This window comes from Antechinus flavipes, chromosome 2, assembly GCF_016432865.1.
Source record: "Antechinus flavipes isolate AdamAnt ecotype Samford, QLD, Australia chromosome 2, AdamAnt_v2, whole genome shotgun sequence".
Lineage (NCBI taxonomy): Eukaryota > Metazoa > Chordata > Mammalia > Dasyuromorphia > Dasyuridae > Antechinus > Antechinus flavipes.
Window position 1 is genome coordinate 492,118,134 of NC_067399.1, and position 26,019 is coordinate 492,144,152.

A 26,019-nucleotide genomic window follows, 5' to 3' on the forward strand; every position below is an offset into this window, starting at 1 on the left:
GGGTTTTCTTGACAGATACTGGATTAGTTGGCTCTTTCTTTCTCCAGCTTATTTAAAGATGAGGAAACTGAGGCACACAGGGGTTAAATAACTTGCCCATAGTCACATAGCTAGTAAGTGTCTGAGACCAGAGTTGAACTTAGGAAAATTAGTCGTCCTGACTCTAGGTCCAACACTCTATTGATTGTGCCATATAGCTACTCATTATTCAGTTCTAATAACTCATATTCCAGATGAAAATACAGTTTGCATGTAGCAGTTTGTATAAGGTTATCCTTTGAGTCAATGAACTCAAGTCTGCTGATTCATAGATTCTTTGCACCATACCATATTGTATTCTGATCATCACTTTTTTTAAATATACTTACTGTGAAACATTTTTGTAACAGGCCCAAAGATAATCTATTTCTTTGAGTCTTATTGTCTAAAAAAAGATGAGAGACATGTCAGTGCAAACACCTCTTTAAGGTATTGAGTGCAAGTCTAAGTCTTAGAGAGTTTCAAACTGAACCATTTAGTTTGAGGAACATAATTGCTGAGTCCTCACTTTCTTATGGTTTATATTATATGTAATGGTCATAATTTGTTCTTTTGTTTCAATCATTTCAGATTTTTTGTTACTACATTTGTTTTTTTTTTTTTTTGTTTTTTTTTAACAAAGATATAGGAATAGGAATATCCTATATATAGCCATTATATATAATATGTGTGTGTATACGTATATATTCATATACATATGAATGTATATGAGAGAGAGACAGAGAGAAAGAGACAGACAGACAGACAGAGACAGACAGAGAAAAAGAGAGAGAGAGAGAGGAAGACTTGCAAAGATGAGTCTTCCTGACTTCAGTCCTGGCAGTCTACCCACTGTGCTGCCTAGGATTCCCAGTCTCCTGGAAAAAAAAAAGCAAACTAAAAAAACTGAGTTGAATTTCCAAAACTATAATTGGTTATGATATCAGAGTTCAATATTAGGATATATTGATTTTACAGCATTTTTCCCATATGAGAAATAAAATCATTTGATTGATTGTTTTTACATTGACATTCATAATGTTTCTGTAACTTTAGAAAGTTCAGATAGAGAAATCTGATATAGAAGAAATATGTTAGTTAACTTTTGCAAAGTTAGGGTTTGTTATATAATGCACAGTATGTTTGCTACTATTTTATTTTAATTTTTATTAATTCTAATATTGAAATATTTATCCCCAACATTAGGAAACTAAATAGTGTCTAATGGACTTCTTCAATAGCAGGATTTGCTCTGTCAAGTGACATTTTATTTATAGGAGCTCTATATTCTTAAATAAATTATAAATTCTTGGAGGACAGGGACTACATCTTAATCTGGTTTTTGTGCATTGTCTCTATGCATACTTTTCATCTGCCCTGGGATTGACAGTAAAAAATAGTATTAACTTATTAAGCAGTTGATATATGGATTTAATTTTGTTTACTTCATATGATCTCTCACCACATGAACTAATTCATCTCCATTATTTTTCTTTTTTCATAGTACTAGTGCAAAGGATAGTTATTGCAGTAATATATTTTTACATAAATTAAAATCATATTTCCATTTACCTTTTAAAAATATTATATGTAAAATGTATGTATGTTGTATTTTTATATTGAATATATCTAAAGACTTTCTAACTACTCTTTGATTATTTTAATTTTTCCCCTAAATTATTTTTATGCCTGTTCTTATTTAGATTAGATTGGGAAAGTATTCGTAAACATTTGGATGAATATGCTGCTATTGCAACTGCCTCAAAAGGAGGAAGAATTGGAATTGATGAATTTGCAGCGTATTTAAAATTGCCCGTTTCCGACGTACTGAGACAGCTTTTTGCACTCTTTGACAGGGTTTGTTTAATTTTTTAATTAATAATTTTTATTTACTTTTAAAATGCATTATTGATATTCTTTGTTTTTCACTTTACTGTCAATATTTTCTACCCCATCTCCACCTTTAAACTCACTCTTTTATCAAAGAAAATCAGTTTGGTATAGCCACTGTGACTGACAGGATGCGTAACAATCTAAATTGAGAGAAGTATTGCACTTCTTTCTGTGAAAGTTTTCTGGATCCAATATTTGATGATATTTATATAATCTGAATTTTGTTATTTTTTAGAATTGTTTTTCTTTGTAAAATTTTTTCTTTGTAAATTTCTAAACTTTAGAAACAAAATGTTACTGAAACTTTTTAGGCTAATGTATAATATATAGGCTATAAATCATAAGGCTTGGCAAGCAATTCAAAATGTTTAATATTAGCTAAAGTTTATGAAACTGCAATGTATTTATCTTGTTAGAATTTTTTGTTTAAAATATCAAATTATATTCAGAACAGTGTTAAATCATTTAAAAAAGGAAATATATCAAAATAGATTTGGAAAAGAAAGACTCCTTTTAGTATAAAGTAATGATATAATAGAATTGAGAATTTTTTTCACAGCATTGGAAAGAATGTTTACATTTGTCAAAACTAAGATATATGCATATTGATAATATAGGTATCATTTGTGTGTGTGTGTACATATGCATGCACGTGTGTGTATTAATGTGTGTGTGTGTGAGAAAGAGACATATTTCAAGTCTACTTAGTGTTACTTAAATTTAATGATTTAAATTCATAAAATGAAGCAAAAGAGAAGCTGTGGGTATAGTTACTTTTATAGCCATAAGTTAACTGTGATGGCAAAATGGCAAAAAGTGAAAGGAAAAAACTATCCCATAAAAATTTTGGTTTCTTTATTAGGAACAGAGAAACACTTTGTAACAGAAGTCAGGAAATTATTATAGTAATTTAAGCAATTACAAAATTTCATTTAAAAAAATCCAGATATGTGCTAATGTATTTATTATTACTATACGACATGAATGATATAACTGCTTAATATTTAAACTGCTGCTGAGCAACTTTCCTCTCAAATGGAATGTTGGAACTGGTCCTTTAGGGTCCCAGATTTAAACATTAAAAGAACCTTAGAAACTCTCTAATTCAACCATCTCATTTTATGGATCAGATGAATAAACTAAGATTTAAAAAGACTAAGTGATATGCCTAAGGATATAAAGTTTGGTAGTAGAAGAGTCAGGATTTGAATTTTAAATCCACCATCTTTTTCACATTGCCAGAATTATACCATGCTTGAGGGTGAAACAAAATAAAAAAGGGATAATAATGCAATTTATCATCTCTCAATTGATTAACATAGGTACAATAGAAGGCAACAAAAATTTATAATACAATAATACACAGTAATTGGATATGAAATAATTAAATTCATCATCTTTTGTGTAATTTTATTTTAATGTATTTTAATATAGATGTCGTACAAAAATAAATCTGTGGTACAAATAAAACATATTTAAGCAAAAAAAAGTGTTTGCAGAGGTAGGTTAGAGCCCAGCTTCTTAAACTGTGGTCCACAACCCAATTTGTAATTTAATGTGGGGGTGTAAAATTAAGATTTATTATCAGTAAATATTTAATTTATACAGCTATTTTATATACCTGGAATCACATAAAAATTTCTCAGGTGAAAATGGTTTGTAAATGGAAAAAGTTTAAGAAGCTTTGGGTTAGAGAACTTTAAATGATTTCTCATTTGTGTATAAACCATTCTTTCACATAATTAGGATCCGGGATTTATATAGTACCTTCTATAGCATAGCTCAAGAAATCATCCTCACTTCTATAAACCAAAGCCTGTTGAGAAGAAAAAATATTTTAGAGTAAAAACAGTAAGAACAGGAAACATGAAGGGGAATTGGGTAAGAATCAAAATGAAAGTTTATACATTGTCTAAAAGACATTTGCCAAAAATAATAATAAACAAAATTGTAAAAAAGATTTCTAGCACTTATCCTGTCCTTCAGATGACACTCTGGGTTATCATTACAAACCATCCTAGTCCTTTCTTTCTGGTGATTGATAGATCCCTTCATCAGTTCAATTGATTCTATGATACATACAATTATGAGGAATTCAAATAATCTTTTTGTTTTTAGTCGTCAGTGAAGTTCTAACTTTGAGTATTTTGAATACTGAAGTCCTTTTGTTCATATGTTAGGTGTTGCCTGAGCTATGACAATACAAAGTTCTGGTCAGCCAGGTTGCCTCCCTCTGATCTAGAGAAAGACAACTGCCTCTAGAGATGAGAAGGATGGTGAGTCATCATAATTAGTCATTCACTTTTCTGCATGGATTTCTTCGATCTACCAATGTGAATTTTTTAACCATGGATTTTCTTGATTCAAGTATGTATAGTAAGACCTAACCAGAGACTGGCTTCAACCAAGCTAAAACAATTTAGTTTTGAGCTCAGTTGTTATGGCAAGCAGAGGAAAACTTTTTGAAGGGGCACAAGAAACTCACTTGGCTTGTTTTTAATAGACCTGCATGTTTGTACATGTGAAATTTGCTTTGTTTTAAAGGGAGGTATCATTCAAGTAAGAAACACTGACACACCCCGTACACACCCATACCCACATGATAACTGGTTCCCTTAATCAGATATGAAATGATTTTGAAAAAAGTTTGATGGGATAAACACAGAAAAGGTTTAATTACTGCATTTTTTTGACTTCAGGTGTGATTGGTGCTTGAAGATAGATGGGAAGAGGGAAATCAAGGGGCAGAATTATTTTCTTGACTATTATAATTCTAATACTTCATGTCTGCATAGGTACAAATCATTCCTAAGAGTTTTATTCTCCACTTTCTTTTTAATCTTCAACTTTTATTGCCTTTCTTTGAGGCAAACATCTAGAAGACCACATAAATAGGTGAGGTATGATTGGGGATTAATTTGAGGTATACAGGACCATTTCTATGCCTTCTCCTTCACTTCAAATACATGTTAACTAAACATATTCCTTCCAATAATAACAAACATGTATTAAATAATGTATAATTATCATAATATGACCCTATGATGTAATTATGAGTGTATTGACTTTTATCTATGTGAAATTTAATTATAGTCCTGTTTATCTCCCCCATTAAAATGTAAACTCCTTGAAGGCAGGGACTGTTTTGTTTCCTTTAACTTTCTTGTGTCCCCAGTACTTGGCAAATAATAAGTACCTAATAAATGCTTTATGACTGAAATGAATTTGCATAGAATCCTCAAGGTATCTGAGAAGTGAATTTCAAGCAAGTCATGTAATTATATAAAATAGAATTTGGAATCAAAATGTTATGCCAACTGGAAATTTATAATCAGGATGTGTTCTAACTATAATTAATTTAGGATATTCTTTGAAGGTAAATTGAAAATTATCACCTTTAGCTTTAGTCTAAATCTTGTGTGTTTTATCATTGTTTCTATTTGTATTATTTCATTCAAATTCCAAAGAATGATTCATAGTGCTCAATGCAATGTGGGAGGGTAATTTTCTAAACTTTTGTAGAATAGAAAAAAAGATAAAACTTACTATGTTTAATACCTTTCTGTAGATAATAGACCAAAAATATATATATAGCAAAGTTTTAATGAGTACTCACTGTTTTTGTAGTGAATAATATTTTTAAATTGCTGACTTTTTCCTAATTCTGACTTTTTCATAGTTATAAAATCCTTTTTTATTTTAGCATTATTGCCTTTTCAGATATAAATGGCAAATAGGAAAATATCAAATACAAAATTCTGTGTATACTTTAAATACTCTTGTAAATCAAAATTTTCAAGTTATGGTTGTTCTGTAGATCTTATATTACCTTTTCACATTATTTGATATGAATATGACTCCTTCTTAGCTCTTCTTATTTTTTCAGAGTGCTAAAGTATGAGTGCCAGCAATGGCAAACTTCCTTATTTGCTCTTTCCAATTAGAAAAAAATATAGCATTTTACTATGCATTAAATCATCCACTCACATGAGTAAAATTAGAAAGGGCCAATTTGGAAATATAGGTGATGGGAAATGAACTGTGAAGTCTTATTTATTTTAATTGCCCATTATGCATTTGAAATCTTTATTATAACATCTAGTAACTTACATGGAAATAATTAGTCCTAATTCCAATCTCAGTGTCTGTAGTTAAGAATTGATTTGTTACATACAATCTATGCTATGTGGGCATTAGTATTGTCTTTAGTAGAGCAAAACTGATTTGTTATGTGCTTCATGAACTTTACAAAGAATTGCTCCAGAGTTTTCTAAGTATGCAATCATGCCACATGTAAGACTTTACATTTATTCTTTACCAGATTTCATTATATCAGATTCAGGCCAATGCTCTAACTTGCCAAGATCTTTTTTGGATCCTGACTCTCTCATCCAAGTATGTTAACTCTCTCTCTGAGCTTTGTGTTATCTAAGAATTTGATGAGGATGCCATCCTTGATTTTATCCAAGTCATTAATAAAAATATCAAACAGTACACAGTCATGTGGCATTCCTGAAATACTCCACTCAGACTTATTGCTGCATTAGCATTGAAACATTTAACAACTCTTTCATTGTAATCATTTAACCAACCAAACCAACTCTGAAACCACCTAATTGTATTATCACCTAGTCTATATCTCTCCATCTTCTCCATAAGAATAGCAGAAAATATTTTTATCAGAAGTTTTGCTAAAATCTAGGTAAACTGACCACCGCATTCCTTTTGTTTACTAGTTTAGTAATGATTTCTTTATCTTTGACAAAAAATAAAAGGAAATTTGTTGTGATATGACCTATTCATACTAAAGACTCTTTATGATCAAGAAATTCCTCTTTAAATGTTCAACCATCTCTTCAATGATCTGTCCTAGAATTTTTCCAGGAATCCAAGTCAAATTAATTGGCTTACATAATCTATGCATACTCAATTCTAATTCCTTTTTTAAAAATCAAGATGTTAATTTTCCTTCTTTTTATCACAATCTTTCAAATATTACTGATAGTGGCTGAGCAATTAAATCTGCCAATTCTTTCAATACCAGTTTTTGTTGTTGTTGCTGTTGTTTGTTTGTTTGTTTTTAGCAGAAAGAGGATAATAGCTTGAAGGGATCATGTGTTTTTTTTGTTTGTTTGTTTTTTTGGTTTTTTTGGTTTGTTTTTTTCCCCTGAGGCAGTTGGGGATAAGTAACTTGGCAAGGGTCACATAACTAGGAAGTATTAAGTGTCTGAGGCCAGATTTGAAATCAGGTCCTCCTGACTTCAGGATTGGTGCTCTAGATCCACTGCACCACCTAGCTGCCCTGATCATATCATTTTAAAAAAAGAATAATATATTTATAGTAAGAAGAGAAGCATCTGATAAAAATGAAAATATTTTTTTTTGCTATACTGCTGGTAGTTTATGTTTTAGAATAAATAACTTTCCCATTGGGATTACTTTACATACCAGATATACTAGCCCTCATAATCTTGGTTTTTAAGGATCTATTGCCAATGGTAACAGAGCTTTCCCAAGTCTATTATATAAGCAGCTATTGATAGATTTATCAGAAAAAAAGTTTGAAAAGAAGGGAAAAAGGTGAGAGCTGGGTTTGTGATGCTTTCTACACAGTATAAGTTAACATTAGAATTTTTAAATTATAAAAATCAGGTTGCTTCATGCATATCTCGTACCTCTTTGAAAGTGATTGTGAAGAGCTCTGGGGCACCAAAGAGGGGAATGGGGCTTCTGTGATCTGCTCATTTGTCTATCTTTCATCTTTGGATCTTTGTGCCCCTGGCCTACCTGTCATCAAGGTCTTCCCATCTCTGTCCCTCTGTGAATTAGTTCTGCAGCTCATCACACAGCATTTCCATGAGTGATCTTGATGGTGTTTTTGCCATAATTTTTCTGAAAAGATCATTTGCCTCAACCTTTTTTGTCTAGTAGCTTCCATGACACCCCATCTTCTGAGGTGCCCAGAACAGAGACTGAACCAACATACATCTTTGCTTGCCCTCATGTCATAAAGGCAAGCCTCTTTGCTATATCTGAATTCCTACAACATTTTTCATATTATAAAATTTAGCTCTTGAGCATCTACTATCTTGAATCGGTTACTTTTTTTTTTTTCTCTTGACTTCAGTTTTCCTCTCCAACTCCAATCTCAGGGTTAGAGATATGATAGTAAAGATTTTAATCTCTTCAGAAAACTGCAGTCCTTATAACTTCCTTGGTATAAGACTGCTGAAAATAAGAACACAGAGTTTTGAAATTAGCTTCTCCATCCCAGAATTTTTTTTTCCCTTCTCCAATTTTCTTCCTACAGGAGTAGACTGAACAATGTAGCTGGAAGTGTCTTTGACTCAATCTGCTTTGCCTCTCTATTCTTTCTGGCAGGCAATTATGTCTCAGAAATTATAAGGTACTTTCGCCAACATTAGCAATAATAGACAGGCTCTATAAAACATCCACCTTCCCCTTTCCCCAAGTCTCTTCTGGGAGGAGGCAGAGGGAGGCCAAAGCTATCATGGTTACTACTGGACCTAAAAGCTTACTTAATTCAAACTGGTTGAAAGTTTCTACCTTTCTTTGACTGAGACCAAAGGAGGACACTCATGGTGACAGAGACAGTGTGTGAAAGTTCCCTATTTCTGAGGGAAAATCTCTATCCTCTTTTCATTTCTTCCCACTGTTCTCTTTTTTATTATTATTAAAGCTTTATATTTACAAAACATATGCATGGGAAATTTTTTAACATTGACCCTTGCAAAATCTTTCGTTCCAAACTTTCCCCTCCTTCCCCCCCTCACCTGCCCTAGCTGGCAGGTACTCTAATACATGTTAAATATGTTAAAATATATGTTAAATCCAATATATGTACACATATTTATGCAGTTATCTTGCTGTACAAGAAAAAACAGATCAAGAAGGAAGAAAAAAACTGAAAGAAAACAAGCAAAGAACAACAGAGAGAATGAGAATGCTAGTCCACACTCAGTTCCCACGGTCTTCTCTCTGGATGTAGATGGCCCTCTTCATCATTGAACAAGTGGCACTGGTTTGAATCATTTCATTGTTGAAGAGAGCCATATCCATCAGAATCGATCATCGTATACTTTTGTTATTACCATGTATAATGATCTCCTGGTTCTGCTCATTTCACTTAGCATTAGTTCATGAAGGTTTCTCCAAGTCTCTCTGAAATCATCCTGCTGGTTGTTTCTTACAGAACAATAATATTCCTTAGCATTCATATACCATAATTTATTCAGCCATTCTCCAATTGATGGGCATCTGTAGTGTTCTCTTCTTTTGTATAATATATGATGGTTCTCTCTGAGAGCAGGTTTCTCGGGAGGTTTTCTGGAGGCAGTTTTAGTTTCAGTTTAGAGTAATAATCACTCCAAATGCAGCCAGGTGATAAAATCCAAATGTTTATTTTCTCCTTCCTTGGGCCTGGGTAGCTTTCTTAGAGGCCTCAGCTTTCCTTGGTTCAGAGAGCTCTCGTTGCTAGTCTTTTGCCTCTAGCTCAACTCCAAATGTCTCCAGCCAGCACCAAGGTGAAAGTTGGAATGAATCTGTCTTGCCTCTGAGAGAGGGCTTCTGGCTCTCAATCTCCCAGAGTGCTCTTTGGCCCTAAAAGCTTCTTGCTTATATGAGCTCTCAAAGGTGTGAACACAAGCATTGTTTCTATCAGTTCCACTTAGTACCTTTTTTCAAGTTCTGGCCCATAACATCTCCTCGTAAGATCAGATCAATCATACTGAACCACGCTAAATTAGATAATTATTGTCTCTATCAATTCTAATGACTTAACAGCTTGTAAGGATTCTAACAGGCATCCATTCAGTTTCCAGTTTCTAGCCATTACAAAAAGGGCTGCCACAAACATTTTTGCACATGAGGGTCCCTTTCACTCCTCTAAGATCTCTTTGGGATACAAGCTCAGTAGAGCTTGGATCAAAGGATATGCAGTTTGATAACTTTTTGAGCATAGTTCCAAACTGCCAGAATGATTGCATATGTTCATAGTTCCACCAACAATATATCACTGTCCCAGTTTTTCCACATCCCCTCCAACATTAGTCATTATTGTTTTCTTTCATCTTAGTCAATCTGACAGGTGGGTAGTGGTATCACAGAGTTGTCTTAATTTGCATTTCTCTGATCAGTAGTGATTTGGAGCACCTTTTCATATGACTACAAATAGTTTAAATTTCTTCATATGAAAATTGTCGGTTCAATTTCTTTGACCCTATCAATTGTAGAATGGCTTGGACTATTATAAATTTGAGTCAATTTTCTATATATTTTAGAAATGAGGCCTTTATCAGAACCTTTGAATGTAAACATGTTTTCCAAGTTTATTGCTTCCTTTCTAATCTTGTTTGCATTTGCTTTGTTTGTACAAATTTTTTTTAACTTGATATAATCAAAATTATCTATTTTGTGATCAATAATGATCTCTAGTTCTTCTTTAGGCACAAATTTCTTCCTTCTCCACAGATCTGAGAGGTATACTATCCTATGCTCTTCCAATTTATTTATAACTCTCATTCTTTATGCCTAGGTCATGAATCCATTTTGACCTTAACTTGGTGTATGGTATTAAGTGTGGGTCAATGCCTAGTTTCTGCCATACTAAATTCCAATTTTCCCAGCAATTGTTGTCAAATAGTGAGTTCTTATCCTCAAAACTGAAGTCTTTGGGTTTGTCAAAGACTAAATTATTAAAGTTATTGGCTGTTTTGTCCTTTGAACCTAACCTATTCCACTGATCAACTAGTCTGTTTCTTAGCCAATACCAAATGGTTTTGGTATCACTGCTTTATAATATAATTTTAGATCTGGTACAGCTAGGCCACCTTCATTTGATTTTTTTTCATTAATTCCCTTGAAATTCTTGACCTTTTGTTTTTCCATATGAACTTTGTTGTTATTTTTTCTAGGTCATTAAAATAGCTTTTTGGGAGTGTGATTGGTATAGTGCTAAATAAATAGATTAGTTTAGGTAGTATTGTCATCTTTATTATATTTGCTTGCCCTATCTAAGAGCATTTAATATTTTTCCAGTTGGTTAGATCAGACTTAATTTGTGTGGAAAGTGTTTTGTAGTTTTGCTCATAAAGTTTCTGATTTTCCCTTGGCAGATAGATTCCTAAATATTTTTTACTGTCAGTAGTTACTTTAAATGGAATTTCTCTTTGTAACTCTAACTGTTGGATTTTATTAGTGATATATAAGAATGCTAATGGCTTATGTGGGTTTATTTTGTATCCTGCAACTTTGCTAAAAGTGTGGATTATTTCTAATAACTTTTTAGTAGACTCTCTGGTGTTCTCTAAGTATATCATCATATCATCAACAAAGAATGATAATTTGGTTTCCTCATTGCCTATTCTTATTTCTTTAATCTCTTTCTTAACTCTTACTGCCAAAGCTAGCATTTCTAATACAATATTGAATAGTAACAGTGATAATGGGCAAACTTGTTTCACTCCTGATCTTATTGGGGATGGTTGCAATTTGTCCCCATTACATATCATGCTTACTGGTGTTTTTAAATAGATGCTACTGATTATTTTAAGGAAAAGTCCATTTATTCCTATACTCTCAAGTGTCTTTAATAGGAATGGATGTTGGATTTTATTAAATGCTTTTTCTGCATCTATTGAGATGATCATATGATTTTTGTTAATTTGGTTATTAATATGGCCAATTATACTGATAGTTTTCCTAATATTGAACCAGCCCTGCATTCCTCATGGTGTAATTTCCTGGGGATGATTTTCTGTAGTCTTTTGGCTAATATTTTATTTAAGACTTTAGCATCAATATTCATTAGGGAGATTGGTCTATAATTTTCTTTCTCTGTTTTCAACCTACCTGGTTTAGGTATCAGTATCATGTCTGTGTCATAAAAGAAATTTGGTAGGACTCCTTCATTCCCTATTTTTTCAAATAACATTGGGGCTAATTGTTCTTTAAATATATGGTAGAATTCACATGTAAATCCATCTGGTCCTGGGGATTTTTTTAGGGAGTTGACTAATAGCTTGTTCTATTTCTTTTTCTGAAATGGGACTATTTAAACAATTTACTTCATCCTCTGTTAACCTGGGAAGTCTATATGTTTGGAGGTGACGTCATCCATTTCACTTAGGTTATCAAATTTATTGGCATGAAGTTGGGCAAAGTAACCCCTTTTTATTTCTTTAATTTCCTCTTCATTGGTGGAAAGTTCTCCCTTTTTATTTTTAAGACTATTAATTTGATTTTCCTCTCACCTCTTTCTAATCAGATTTAACAATTTTATTGATTTTTTCATAAAACCAATTCTTAGTTTTATTTATTAGTTCAATAGTTTTTTTACCTTCAATATTATTAATTTCTCCTTTTAATTTTAGAATTTCAAGTTTAATAAATGATTGGGGTTTTTTAATTTAGTTCTAACTTTTTTAGTTGTAATCCCAATTCACTGATCTTCTTTTTCTCTATTTTATGTAAGTAAGCATCTAGAGATATAAAATTTCCCCTTATTACCACTTTGGCTGCATCCCACAAATTTTGGTATGTTGTCTCATTATTATTCTCTTAGATGAAATTATTGATTGAAGTTATTGATTATGTCTATGATTTGCTGTTTCACTCATTCATTCTTTAGGATGAGATTATTTAGTTTCCAATTACTTTTGGTCTAATTTTCCCTGACCTTTTATTGAATGTAATTTTTATTGTATCGTGATTTGAAAAAAAAAGCATTTATTATTTCTGCCTTTCTGCATTTGCTTTGGAGGTCTTTATGTCCTAATATGTGGTCAGTTTCTGTATAGGTTCCATGAATTGCCGGGAAGAAAGTGTACTCCTTTCTGTATCCATTCAATTTTCTCCAAAGATTTATCATACTTAACTTTGTATTATTCTATTTACCTTTTTAACTTCTTTCTTATTTATTTTGTGATTTGATAATCTAGTTCTGAGAGTGCAAGGTTGAGATCTCCCATTATTATATTTTTGCTCTCTATTTGAAACTCTTTTAACTTCTCCTTTAGGAATTTAGATGCTATGCATATTTTAGATTAAACATATAATATTGACATTGTTTCATTATCTATGGTATCCTTTAGCAAGATATAGTTTCCTTCCTTATCTCTTTTAATTAGATCAATTTTTGTTTTTGCTTGATCTGAGATCTGGATGGCTACCCCTGCTTTTTTTTTTAACTTCATCTTTACCTCTGCTCCAGCCTTTTACCTTTATTCTGTGTGTATCACTCTGCTTTAAATATGGTTCTTGTAAACAACATATTGTAGGATTCTGGCTTTTAATCCAGTCTGCTGTCCGCTTATATTTTATGGGAGATTTCACCCCATTCACATTTTTGGTTAAAACTACTAATTCTGTATTTTCTGCCATTTTATTAACCCCATATTATACTTATCTCTTTCCTTTTCCCCTTTCCCTCCTCCTCAATATTTTACTTATGAACACTACTTGTCTCAAGCAGTCCTCCCCCTTTAATCCCTTTCTCTTTGGAATACCTTTTTCCTACTATTTCTGTTTTCCCTTCTAATTAACCTACCTCTTCCCTTTCCCCTTCTGCTTTTCTATAATGTGAAAGAAATTTCTTGGTGAAATTAAATATGTCTAACATTCTTTTTTTGAGCCAAATCTGATGAGAGTAAGATTCACATAAAGTTCATCACCTTCCCTTCTTTCCCTCAATTATAATAAATTTTCTTTGCCTCTTCCTGAGATGTAATTTCCCTCATTTTACTTCTACTATCCCCTTTTTTCCAGTATATTCCCCTTTCTACCGCTAGTTTCTTTTTTTATATTATAACAGTAAAATCAGATTATACATGCACTCTCTATGTATACCCATAACAGAAATAGAGTTCTCAAGAGTTCTTTTCTTTTTACCTTTTAATTCTTCTCTTGAGTTCTATATTTTGAAGTATTTTTTTTTTTTGTTTAGCTCTGGTCTTTTCATCAGAAATAAATGGAATTCACCTGTTTCATTGAATGTCCATCTTCTTCGCTGAAAGAAAATGCTCACTTTAGTTGGGTAATTTATTCTTGACTGCATTTCAAGTTCCTTTGCCTTTTGGAATATCAGATTTCAGGCCCTTTGATCCTTTAAAGTGGAAGCTGCTAGGTCCTGGGTAATCCTTATTGTGGCTCCTTGGTATGCGAATTGTTTTTTTCTGGCTGCTTGTAATATTTTTTCTTGGTCCAAAGTTCTGAAATTTAGCCATGATCTTCCTTGGGGTTTTAATTTTGGAGTCTCTTTCAGGAAGTGTTTGGTGAATTCTTTCTTTCCCCCCCCCCCCACCTCCAAAATTCTTTATTCAATTTATATTTATTTATATCAGTCACAGAAGAAAATACAGTAGTAATGTAAAATATTCTTCCAAATTAAAATTCTTATTTTTCAAATAACTTAAGTTCCTCTTTTTTTCATTAAAACTTTACTTACAAAGCATATACATGGGTAATGTTTTCAATATTGATCCTTGCAAAACCTTTTATTCCAAATTCCCCCCCCCCTTCCCATACCCCCTCCCTTTGCTGGCAGGTAATCCAATACGTTAAACATGTTGAAATACATGTTAAATTCAATATATGTATACATATTCATACAGTTATTTTGATGCACAAGAAAAATCAGTTCAAGAAGGAAGAAAAAGAAAAACTGAGAAAGAAAACAAACAACAAAAAGAATGAAAATCCTATGTTGTGTTCCACACTTAGTTCCCATGGTCCTCTCTCTGGGTATAAATGGCTCTCTTCATCACTGAACAGGTGGAGCTGGTTTGAATCATCTTATTGTTGAAGAGAGCCAAGTCCATCAGAAATGATCGTCATATAGTCTTGTTGTAGCCGTGTATAATCTCCTGGTTCTGCTGATTTCACTTAGCATCATTTCATGTAGGTTTCTCCAAGTCTCTCTGAAATCATCCTGGTTGTTTCTTACAGAACAATAGTACTACACAGTATTCATATATGATATGAATACTCCATTCTCCAATTGATGGGCATCCACTCAGATTCCAGTTTCTTGCCACTGCAAAGAGGGCTGTTTCAGTGAATTCTTTCAATCATTATTTTATCTTCTGATTCTATGCCATCCAGCAGTTCTCTTTGATGATTTTCTGAAAAATAGTGTGTAGGCTCTTTTTTTCAATATGGTTTTCAGGGAATCCAATAATCCTTAGATGGTCTCTCCTAGATCTATTTTCCAGGTCAGTTGTTTTCCCAATAAGGTATTTTACATTTTTTTTTAATTTTGCTTAACTGATTCTTGCTGTCTCATTGAGTCATTCATTTCCATTTGTTCAGTTCTGAGTTTTAGTGAATTATTTTCTTCATTTACTTTTTTTAACTTCTTTTTTTTATTTGGTCCAATTGAATTTTTAAATGAGTTGTTTTGTTCTATGGAAATTTTTTCCATTTCACAAATTCTTTTTTTTTTAAGGGCTATTTTCTTTTTCTATTTCACAAATTCTGTTTTTTTGGGAGTTTTTTCTTTTTCCATTTCATCAAATCTATCTTTTAATAAGTTATATGCCTTTTCCAAACCCTCTTGCAAAGTTTTCATTTCCTTTCTCCATTTTTCTTCTAGCTCTTGTTAAAAATAATACTCTTGACATTGAAAATAAGACATCAAGGAAAATTTATTTTAAAAGAATATTAAGAAATCTTCTTAATGTTTATGGATAGTAGCAGGCCCCACTTCTCTTGGGAAAGAGGAAGCACTGACTACAGAAATGAGGAAACCTTTATACTTGCTTGTGTGATGCAGCTCCTCCTTTCAGCAAACAGATTGGTCCATTTTATCAGGGTTACAGTCTTTCTGATATAACCTCTACATGTTTCCCCTTAATATGTATAAAACATTCCCTCCCTCCCTCATCATGCCTCCTATGTTAAAAAATGGTGAAAAATTCCTCCTCTGGGGTGTGTTCTTAACATTCAATTAGCCCATTAAGTAGGTGCAGTAGTGATTTTGTCAAGTCACATCATTGACCCCAACTAGTTTGAGCTGGATGGACTATTATCTTAAGTTTGTGGTTTTCTCAAAACCATAAGACTCTGTCTGATTGGCCTAATCCATCTGTGCCTTCCTAACCCCCTAATTTTTTGTTTGCTCAAGGCTTCTATTGATCACTTAATTGTTCTATGAATTCTAATCTTCCTTAACCCCTCACATTCTGAAAATCTCTTCAGGTCAGTGGTACCCACTATCTCAATTCCACATTACCTCAAAGCTTGTAGTACTATGGAAACCCAACTTTTCAGTGTTTTGCACACTCTCTTTTAAGATCCTTTTAAATTTCTTCTAAGATAGCCTTGTGTGAAAGGAACCAGCTTATATCACCTTTTAGGACTTCATCTGGAGACAATCTGCTTTTAGTCTCCTCAGGGTTTGAAATCTATTCTCTTTAACTATAAAAAAAGAGTGAATTTTTTTTTTTATTGTCAGTGTTCTCTTTGCTTTTCTACTCATTTAAAAAACAAAACAAAACAAAATGTTACGGTCTACTTTTAGGGCAAGGGAGATTCCAAGCTTCCTCTACAAGTAGCAGCTTTCTCTGTAAGTGGATATAGCCAGGTCCCATGAGATTCTGGCATTTTAGGGTTTACTCTTTACCTTTTGTGTTTGTGTTGGATGTTTTATAGCTTCTCTGCTGATCTACTGGCTTACAACCAGGGCAGAGTAGCCAACACTGCTATAGATTCTTCCTCATAGATTCTTCACCACACAAAGTCAGCACCACCTCAGAGAGTCCACGCCACTCCAAGACTCTGCATTGTTTGCACTGGCATCTGTGCCCAGCCTGCTTGCTCTTGGCTGCTTCCCTCTGTTTACAATTGAAACAGACCTTTTCTGGTGATCTTTTAAATTATCTTCTGCTCGTAAATTCCCAGTATTGGGTAAAATCCCAGTCTGGATTTTGCTGGTCCAGAGCTAATTCAAAGGCTGGATTTGCTAATTGGTCTGAGGGTTGTAGGAGAAGGTCAGAAAGAACCATGTGTCCTCTCCGCTATTTTGGTCTGTCCCTGGAAGTCCTCTTCCCACCATTTTCAACCCAATAATATAATGGGCTGTCTCATTTCAAAAGGACCATAGAGATTCTTTGGCATGTTGGACAAGACTGGCCATCTCTTTTTTTAGACATAACTATCCTGTGATAATGGCAATTCATTCAGACTACCTACTAATGAAACAATGGGGAAAAAAGAGACTTGAATCAAACTCCTAATTAAATAGTATAAAAAAAGAAGATATAGGCACTATTGTGGTAAGAAAAAATATTTGCCCAGCTGGCATTGCCAATAACATTTCCACCTCCATCTAGCAAAAAATAAATAAATGTATAAATACATCCTCATACAGTGGAATTACACTATTTTTCAGCTTTTTTTTTAAAAAGTGAATATGATGCTGTACTGGAAATTGGTAGGATTATAACCTTCAATAGCCAGGAGGAAAAATTCCCTTTGTTGTTGGAATCAGTCAAGCTCCCTTTTAGAGAAATATAGACCCTGTAGGTCTCCATTTTAGGGTCCATGTCAAGAAATTAGAGTAAAAAAATATAATCATGAAAATGATGAAGATGGCCATTAGGACCTTGAGAGTAGGTAAATGATGTTAAGGTTAAGTAGATGTTAGGGTTAAGTAATCTTGAGTTGAAAAAGAAAACCCATAAGAATGACTTAATTACCTTTAAATCTCTAAAAGGTTTATAAGAAAATAAAGATTATGGAGGTCAAATGAGGAGAAATTAATCTAATTACATTAAGAAAAACTTTAGATAGATAAGAGGAAAACCATCCTAAAAGGCACTGAGAATTGAACTTATCTGAAGAAGTCATGTTATATCCCTTCCTAGAAATATTTAAAAATAAAACTATTATGTGAAATGTTATAAATCTGACAGATTGGGATCCTCTAAAAAGTGAGTCATTTTTCCTCTGGTATCTAAGAAAGGAATTTTAGTCTTAATGTTCCAAAATATACCATTGTGTAAAAGAGAAATAAAATCAAACATTCAATAGAACAGTAATACTGGATGTGAAGTATGTGGATGAGAAATTAACCAGATTTAGTAAATCCAGTTGTTGCCTCTGAGATAGCCTTTTATTCCTTAAATTAATCTTTCATGGCCTGACAGTATGGAACATTGTTGACAACGTATAATTGTAGGAAACAGAACTCAGGAGTGTTAGAATGCTTGAGATTAATAAAACTTTAATTCTGTCTTCTTTATCTTGGTTTCATATTGTAGAAACTTAGAGAAGTCAGCTGGCTCAGCACCAAAATTCAACTTGAGAATGCAGGATATTTGGGAATGTGGAGAGGCTAATAAAATTACTAGGATGCCTCTCTTTTCAAATAGACTAGTTCTAATGTTTGGAATATTAGGTCATTTAGGGTCAGGAGACATTCTTATAGTAGAGTAGACATCTTTCCATGATGACAAATGTTGGCAGACAGGTAGATTGTCTTGCAGCTCAGATCACTTCTTCCCTTTTATTTTAAAAAGTATAAAAATTGCTAGATAACCTCAGGTTTCTGAATAGAAGCTCAACTGACACCTGTGCAGCTATGAAACATGGAGATTAATTAGCTGGCTTTTCTAATCTCTCAAATTTTAGAATTCTATAGTTTAGCAAAATAATATTTTAGGAAAAGATCCCCTGATTCCTGAACTAACTTGTTCCCATTATCTCAGACTGTTTTCTAGCAGGAGTATTCAAGTTATCCAAATACCCAAATGGGGAGAATTACATAAATATGAGTATACCTTCTCAGTTGCATGTTGTTCTTGTTAGTGTAATGAAAAATAGATGTGGTTTTATGATTTCTCCAAAGTTCTGTAAAGTTGGTTATTAGAACTTATAAAGTGGAGGAGGTGCTAGGACCTAAAGGAATTTAGGCAGTTTAAGCCCAAGGCTGGATGAGACATGAATGGGTGTGGTTCAGTCTAAGCAAAAACAGATGAACTAGTTTTTCTACATATGCAACTCAGACTCCATTACAGCTTTTGTCTCTGCTGGGAAACTTCTGTGACTTTCTTCTTACTCTGCCGGAATGTTTCTTGCAAAGGCACTCCTGGAAGGGGCAGAGAAAGGGGGTCTTGGAGAAGCAATTGGAGGCCTCTTTGGTGGAGGAGGGCAAAAAAGAGGAGGAAATATTGGAGGGATTGTTGGGGGAATTGTAAACTTCATCAGTGAGGCTGCAGCAGCTAATTATACACCAGAACCACCGCCTTCTTACCAGCACTTTTCAAATGTTGAAGCCAGTGAAAGTGAGGAAGTTAGGCAATTTCGTCGTGTCTTTTATCGACTGGCTGGAGATGACATGGAAGTAAGTGCTACTGACCTGATGAATATTCTCAACAAGATTATTTCCAAGCACAGAGAACTGAATTCTGAAGGCTTTAGCCTTGATACTTGCCGGAGCATTGTAGCTGTCATGGACAGTGATGCTACAGGAAAACTAGGATTTGAGGAATTTAAGTACCTGTGGAACAACATCAAGAAATGGCAGTGTGTTTACAAGCAGTATAATACCAACCATTCTACTTCTCTTGAGGCAACACAAGTGAAGGGAGCTATTCAGGCAGCAGGCTTCAAGCTCAATGACCAACTTTACCAGTTGATAACCCATAGATATACTGAAGAAGATGGAAGCATAGATTTTAACAACTTCATTAGCTGCCTGGTTCGTCTAGATGCCATGTTTCGTGCTTTCAAGTCACTAGATGGAGATCGAGATGGACAAGTTCAAGTAAATATTCTAGAATGGCTGGAACTGACTATGTATTCCTGAAGCAAATGCTGGAAAGACACAGTCCTGCCTCGAGGATAGGACTGCTCTAAGCCTAGGTGTGTCTGTCCGGGATGGGGCGTTATAACTGTTATATATCCCCTCTGCAGTTTCTGAAATCTTATGCAGGTTTTTGTTGCTTCATTAAAGCAGATTTTATTGCAAAATATATTGAGTAGTTTGTATATTACCTATATAATAAATGTTTTGAAATTGTATGTATATGATTTTGTAGGTAAAAAACTAAATACAAAAATCTTGAAAGGAATAGACTTTTAAAAATTTATATAATATCCTGTTCTCAACTGGGAATTATTTAGCAAATTAATTCTTCACAGTAGAAAATGTTTACTAAGAGTAAAAAACAATCCTGGAATAAATTAATGAAATAGCCAGTGTTCTTCTCTTCTTACTCATTTCCCCCTCACTTTAGAAATAAAAAGTTATATATTTTTTGCTTTTGACTTTGTATTTGGTGGTTTTACTATATTATAAAAATTTTCTAAGAAATGAGAACAGTGAGCTAGTGTTTCAAATTGTACAATAATTTAAGAGTCTCAAACATAAGGATAAGCTATCATATATGGAGAGTCTATTTCATTTTAGTAGGTCTCATTCTTTACCTTTAGTCTCAAGCAGAGCAAATGTGAAGAGGTTCTTTAGTTGTTCGGTTTATTCTCTGAGAGGTTGGGAAGAACAAGGACTAAAAGGGTGTATCTTTGGTTCAGAATGTCCTTGGCTGCCTTAATGAATCAAAAGAATCACTCTTACAAGCTGTTCTTGCAAAATCAGGCTTGCCTAAGTTGATGTTAGCCAGCTCCTGTCATGTCTTGCCTTGCCTTGGAGCAAGGAAAATTCTTTTGTTCTTCTTCACAAACTTGAAGGCAGAATTGTAAGTTGAATGGAATGTAAAGCAATGTTGGAAATAAATCTAGGGCTTTCGTGTAAAGCTCCCTTGTGATAATGCCCTATGTATCATAGCAGAGACAGAGTCCAAGCTGGAAGAGAATAGAATGAGCCTGCTTTTCCATTTTCCAAAAGAATGGTAGAATTGACACTGCAGGATTCCTGAGGAGGGAAGTGATAAAAAAAAAAAAAAATCACCTCAGAATGCCTTTTTTCATGAAACAACAACATAATAAGTTAACATTTATTATATGTTGTATTTAGCATAATACTAGGCACTATGCTAAGCATTTCACAATTATTATTTCATTTGATCCTTACAACAATTCTGCATTTTCAATAAATTTTCAGTTGTGTCTGATTCTTCATGACCTCATTTGGGGTTTTCTTCGCAAAGATATTGAAGTAGTTTGCTATTGCCTTCTCTACCTCTTTTTTATAGATCAAGAAACTAAGGCAAATAGGGTTAAATTGCTTGCCTAGGGTCAACTAAGTGTCTGAAGCTGGACTTAAATTTAGTTCTTCCTTATTCTAGGACTATTATTTTCTATCCATTGTGCCATCTAGCTGCCCAGTAACCCTGGAAGTAGGTGCTATTATTATTCCCATTTTATAGATAAGAAAACTGAGGCAAATAGATTAAGTGAGTTTCCTTGAATACTATAACTCACAAGTATCCGAGGCCAAATTTGAGGGCTTCCTGCTTTCAGCATTGGTGTTTTCTCCACTTCCCCACCTAGCTTCCCCTTTAGCTTTAATTTGGCTATAACTGTGTTTAAGACTCCATACTTCTTAGGCTGTAGATCTACAATTGGAGGTTATTAAATCCAAGCTATTCATTTTTCAGGTGAGGAAACAGAGGCACAGTGTGGTTAAATACTTAGCAAACTCAATCTCAGGCTAGAATAAGTTTGTTATTTTGTAAAACTGCATATTGGAATATTATTTAAGACTTTACTGCCCATTTATTGTATATTTCTTACAATTGTATTTTATAGATAGACTGTTTTTTGTCTATAAGAATAATGCTAGATTTGAAGAGGGAGGGAAAAGAGATCCTCTTCCTTCTTGTATTCTTAATCACAATAAACAACTCTGTGGTGATGCTGCTGCTACTGATGATGACATAATGACATACTTGATGTGTCATAGCATTCAATTTGTTTTCAGGAAGTACTTTTTTGAAATTGATGAAGTTAAAATTTGATATCACTATCGTGATTAGACAGCATTAATTATATACATGCATATAGCTCTGATCTTGATAACATACAATTTCTTCTCTCAAGAATCTTGTTAATTAAACTTGATTTGGTAAGTTACCTTTATGAGATATAACTGTAAAGTAATAAAACTCTTTGCACAAACTGTAGGAAAGTGAGTCTCATTACTTTGCAATCATTCCTTATCCATTAGACCTCAGGAAAATGGTAACTCTCATATAACTTTATTTGAATCTGAATTCTGTTCCTTCCACTTTTTTAAGTCCCCAAGCAAGATCTTTTGAATCTATTTTCTTTCTTATAAAAACAGAAGACCATGAGGTACACTTTAAAAAATACTGGCTTTCAATCAGGGAACCTGGCTTCAAACCTCACTTCAATATTATTACTATTTAAGCTATTCTTTACTTTTAATACTGTGAGGGCCCAAGACCTTACTGGTGTGTGTTCTTTCACTAATATCTTGCCAGATAATCACAATTAGGGGTCAGAGTTTGCAGAACCATGAAAGGAGACCAATAAGGAGTGATAGGATAATATATTGAATGTCTTTCAAACCCCCACCCACCTGCAAATGTTAAGTTTTTGGTTGCTGAAATATATGAATAACTATCTTCTTTATATCTATAATGTCAGAAGTATATACAGTACTCTATATGTAAAACAATTTGGTATAATAGTATCACTTAAGTTGGAATTAGGAGGATCTGGGTTCAAATCTCACTTCAGAAACTTACTAGTTGGATAACTGGACAATTCATTCTGACATCTCTTTTGCTCACTTTTTTTTCATTTGCAAGTGTGAGTGGGATCTGAATTGTATAGTTTTCAAGGTTCTTTCAAGGTCTAAATCTTTGATCCTATGACTTATAAAACAAAAATGGTTTTCCCTTTGAGAGCCCACAAATCCCATAGGTTCAAGTCTTGACTGTGCCTAGCTATGTGACCACATGTAAGTTATTTTCCTTTCCTGAGTTTCAGTTTCTTCTCTGTTTAAATGAGGGAATTGGATTAAAGATAATCCCTACATCCATAAAGCTCTCAAGTCCTTGATCACAAATTTGAAATTCTATAAATAAATAAACCTGGGCAAACCATATTTTTAGAAACCCTATAATAGCATCTCTTAGGGAAGGGACAATGTTTCATTTGTTGTAGATACTTGAATTAGGACCTCCTACTCTACCTTACCATGGCATAATTGTCTTTATTAGATTACTTTCTGGCCAAGTGTAATATACATATAAAAATTTGGGGGCAAAATTTGAGAATCCTGAATAAAATCCTAGGTCCATGAGTAGTAAATTTTTTTGTGTTTCCTCTCTAGGAAACTGCACTCAGGTGCTCATTCTCTTCACGCTTATTTCTTTATGTTCCATTTCAAGGATCATCTCACACTCATTCCTACTAGTCTTTCTCCAGCCCATATGTGGTCAGTTATTGCTCCTTTTTCTCTTTTTTCTCTCAAGTTTATTCTAATTTGCTCAAGCAATAGCCACCCAGTACTTTATCACAAACACACCTGGGGCCAAATCTCAGCCCTACCCCCACCCCACCCCAAAGCCCAAACAGCAATCACCTGTGTCTAGAATGTTTCCCAGTGGGTAATTAACAACATTGAACAGCTGCATAAATGTTCCCCTCCACCTCCCCACCCCGTAGCACTGTCTGTTTTGCCCCAGGTTTCTCAATCCTAGTGGTTCTTCTGCTCAAAAGCCTTCAGGAGGCTCCTTTCTTCCTAAAATCCTTTCTCACCCTCCCCATCTGAAAGAGTATCTTTCCTCAGATATTCTAGAACATGTAGAATGCATGCTACAAAATTTGGAAATAGAAATAGATAATATCAATATATCATTTTTTAAGTCAATATGCTGCCAGCAGGCATCAATTTCTCTTTGAGTTTGACATCACTGTTCTGGAACATTTTGTCTGGATCTCACTTCCCTCGCAGCACATTTTACTGTGTCTGTGCTATAATCTGCCCCCTCTAGAATATAAGATCTTTGAAGGCAAAGATTGTATAGTTTTTTTGTCCCTGCATTCCTAATACTGACAAAGGGTCCTATGCAAAATAGCCTAATAAATGCTTATTGAACTTATGTCCACAGTATCTCTGCCACAAATATCATCATAATCATTTATATTCCGCTTTAAATGAAGGAAGTTTTACATACATCATCTCATTTGATTGTCATAATGACCCTTTAAGGTAGGTAATATAAATATTTTCCTCCTCATTTTGTAGGTGGAGAGACTAAAACTTACTGAGGTGATATGATTTGTTTATGGTATTAGAAGTGGAAAGTAACTGAGTCAAAATTTATCCCAGACTTTGCAATTCAAATCCAGAGCTCTTCCCAGTATACAGTGTTGCCTCTGAAATTAAGTTACTTGTCTTTGTCCATTGTGCATTTGATGTTCCTTACCTTTCATAACCCTATGTGATTATGATACTATCCTCGAGAGAAGGAACTGAGTCACTGCCCATTGACCTTAATTTGACATTATTTAAAAGTTGTTAAAAATTTGGGCACCAAGGAAGGGTGCTTTCTTGTTCTTGATCTCATTTTCCTCATCTCTAAAATAAGGGGATTGAACTAGAATGTTTTCTAAGGCATTTTGTAGTTCTATATTATAGTCTATGCTTTTAGATTCCTTTATCTTCTGACATTGTTCTCTTTTAAAGCCAAGTTATAATTAATACATCACTGGTAATGGGTTCACTGTTTAGAAAAACTTCAAGGCATCAGGGTTAGCTAAGAGTGTGGGTTGCAGGTGAAATTGATCCATGTTATGAAAAAAATCTTCATAACAGACTTAATCAAGCCCTTCACCTCTACTAACAATTGGACAGCTCTATCAGAAAACTGGCGACTAGGCTAGACTGGAGTCGTATTGGAGAATCGAGTTTTAGACTGGTTTCTTTCATAGACTTTGTATATAACTTTGGGGAAATGACTACACCTTTGTCTGCTTTAATTTTTCCAGTGAAAATTAAAAATAGAAATAATTCCCTCTTCTCTTTTGGATTTGTAGGGATGTTTTGAAGACAAAAGAGACAATGATATGAGTTCTTAGGCTGTTTAAAGAGAAATTCTGTGCTAAGATGTTTTGGGAGAATAGAAGTATTATTTATGATAGAAAAAAAATTTATTCAGAACTGAAGATCTGCATTTCACTGATGACAAGCCTTCTGTGATAGTTTATCAAACAACTTACTAGCTTTGCTGGTACTAGTTCATGGTTTATCTAGGAATTCATCTGAGAGTTTGCTGCCAAGATGCTCCTCACAACACCTGGAATTTATAACTTGTGTAATTTGTCTCACAGGTTTTCAGGTGTTTTATTGTAATCTTTTCCCCCCTTTTCATTCATCTTCATCATTATCCTTCCTTATTCCATTCCCAATCTCTACAATCTCTCAGGAAAAGATGAATATAATCATGAAATTTGTGATAAGATAAATAACAAATATAACTGAGTCTCCCAGACTTTCAGGGAATTGGTATATTTCAAAATTGAAAAAGACCTCAAATACCATCTAACACGGCCTATACTTATTCAAGAATTCTCCTCTACCATATCTCCAAGAAATAGCAATTCAGCCCTAGCTTAAAAAATGCAAAGGAAAAAGAATGCATTATTTCTTTACGCATTTTGTTCCACTTTTTGGATAGTTCTAATTTTTAGGGAGTTTCTCCTTATATTACAAAATCTGTTTCCCTTCATTTTCTATTACTTCTACTTTTGCAGATGGAAGAGTTATTAGCCTGTAGTTTTACCACAATGTAAACTTTTCTTCCAAATAATCACAGTTCATGAAGTTGTTGCTGAATTATGTGGCATTTTGTCACCCAATATTTTCTTGTTAACTGTGATTTGACTGTTGGACCTCATAATTGAATTCTTCTCATCCCTTCACAGAATCATGATGGCAGTATAGACTTCAGGGAATATGTGATTGGTCTGGCTGTCCTGTGTAATCCTGCCAATACAGAAGAACTCATCCAGGTGGCATTTAAGGTACTGTCAGTCCCATTGAGAGAATCTTGTTCAGCCTCACAAATGAGTGTTGACTCTAAATGCATTACTTGAAAACCCGTGAATCTCTTAGAGGAATTTATAGATCCACTCTGACATATACACAGAAATAATATG

At 33.7% G+C, this 26,019-nt stretch overlaps 2 protein-coding genes across 2 annotated transcripts in view; both read left to right on the forward strand.

The window, feature by feature from the left end:
* Positions 1–26,019, forward strand: part of LPCAT2 (lysophosphatidylcholine acyltransferase 2) — a 76,837-nt gene that overhangs the window by 39,834 nt on the left and 10,984 nt on the right. Inside the window, exons 11-12 of the mRNA XM_051979865.1 lie at positions 1,722–1,875; positions 25,786–25,884. Of these exons, the coding sequence (XP_051835825.1) occupies positions 1,722–1,875; positions 25,786–25,884 (253 nt within the window). The remainder of the gene's footprint in view (positions 1–1,721; positions 1,876–25,785; positions 25,885–26,019) is intronic.
* Positions 18,737–22,005, forward strand: CAPNS2 (calpain small subunit 2). Its single transcript, XM_051979866.1, has one exon. It carries the CDS (start codon positions 18,995–18,997, stop codon positions 19,733–19,735), a length of 741 nt encoding a protein of 246 aa, XP_051835826.1. The 5' UTR covers positions 18,737–18,994; the 3' UTR covers positions 19,736–22,005.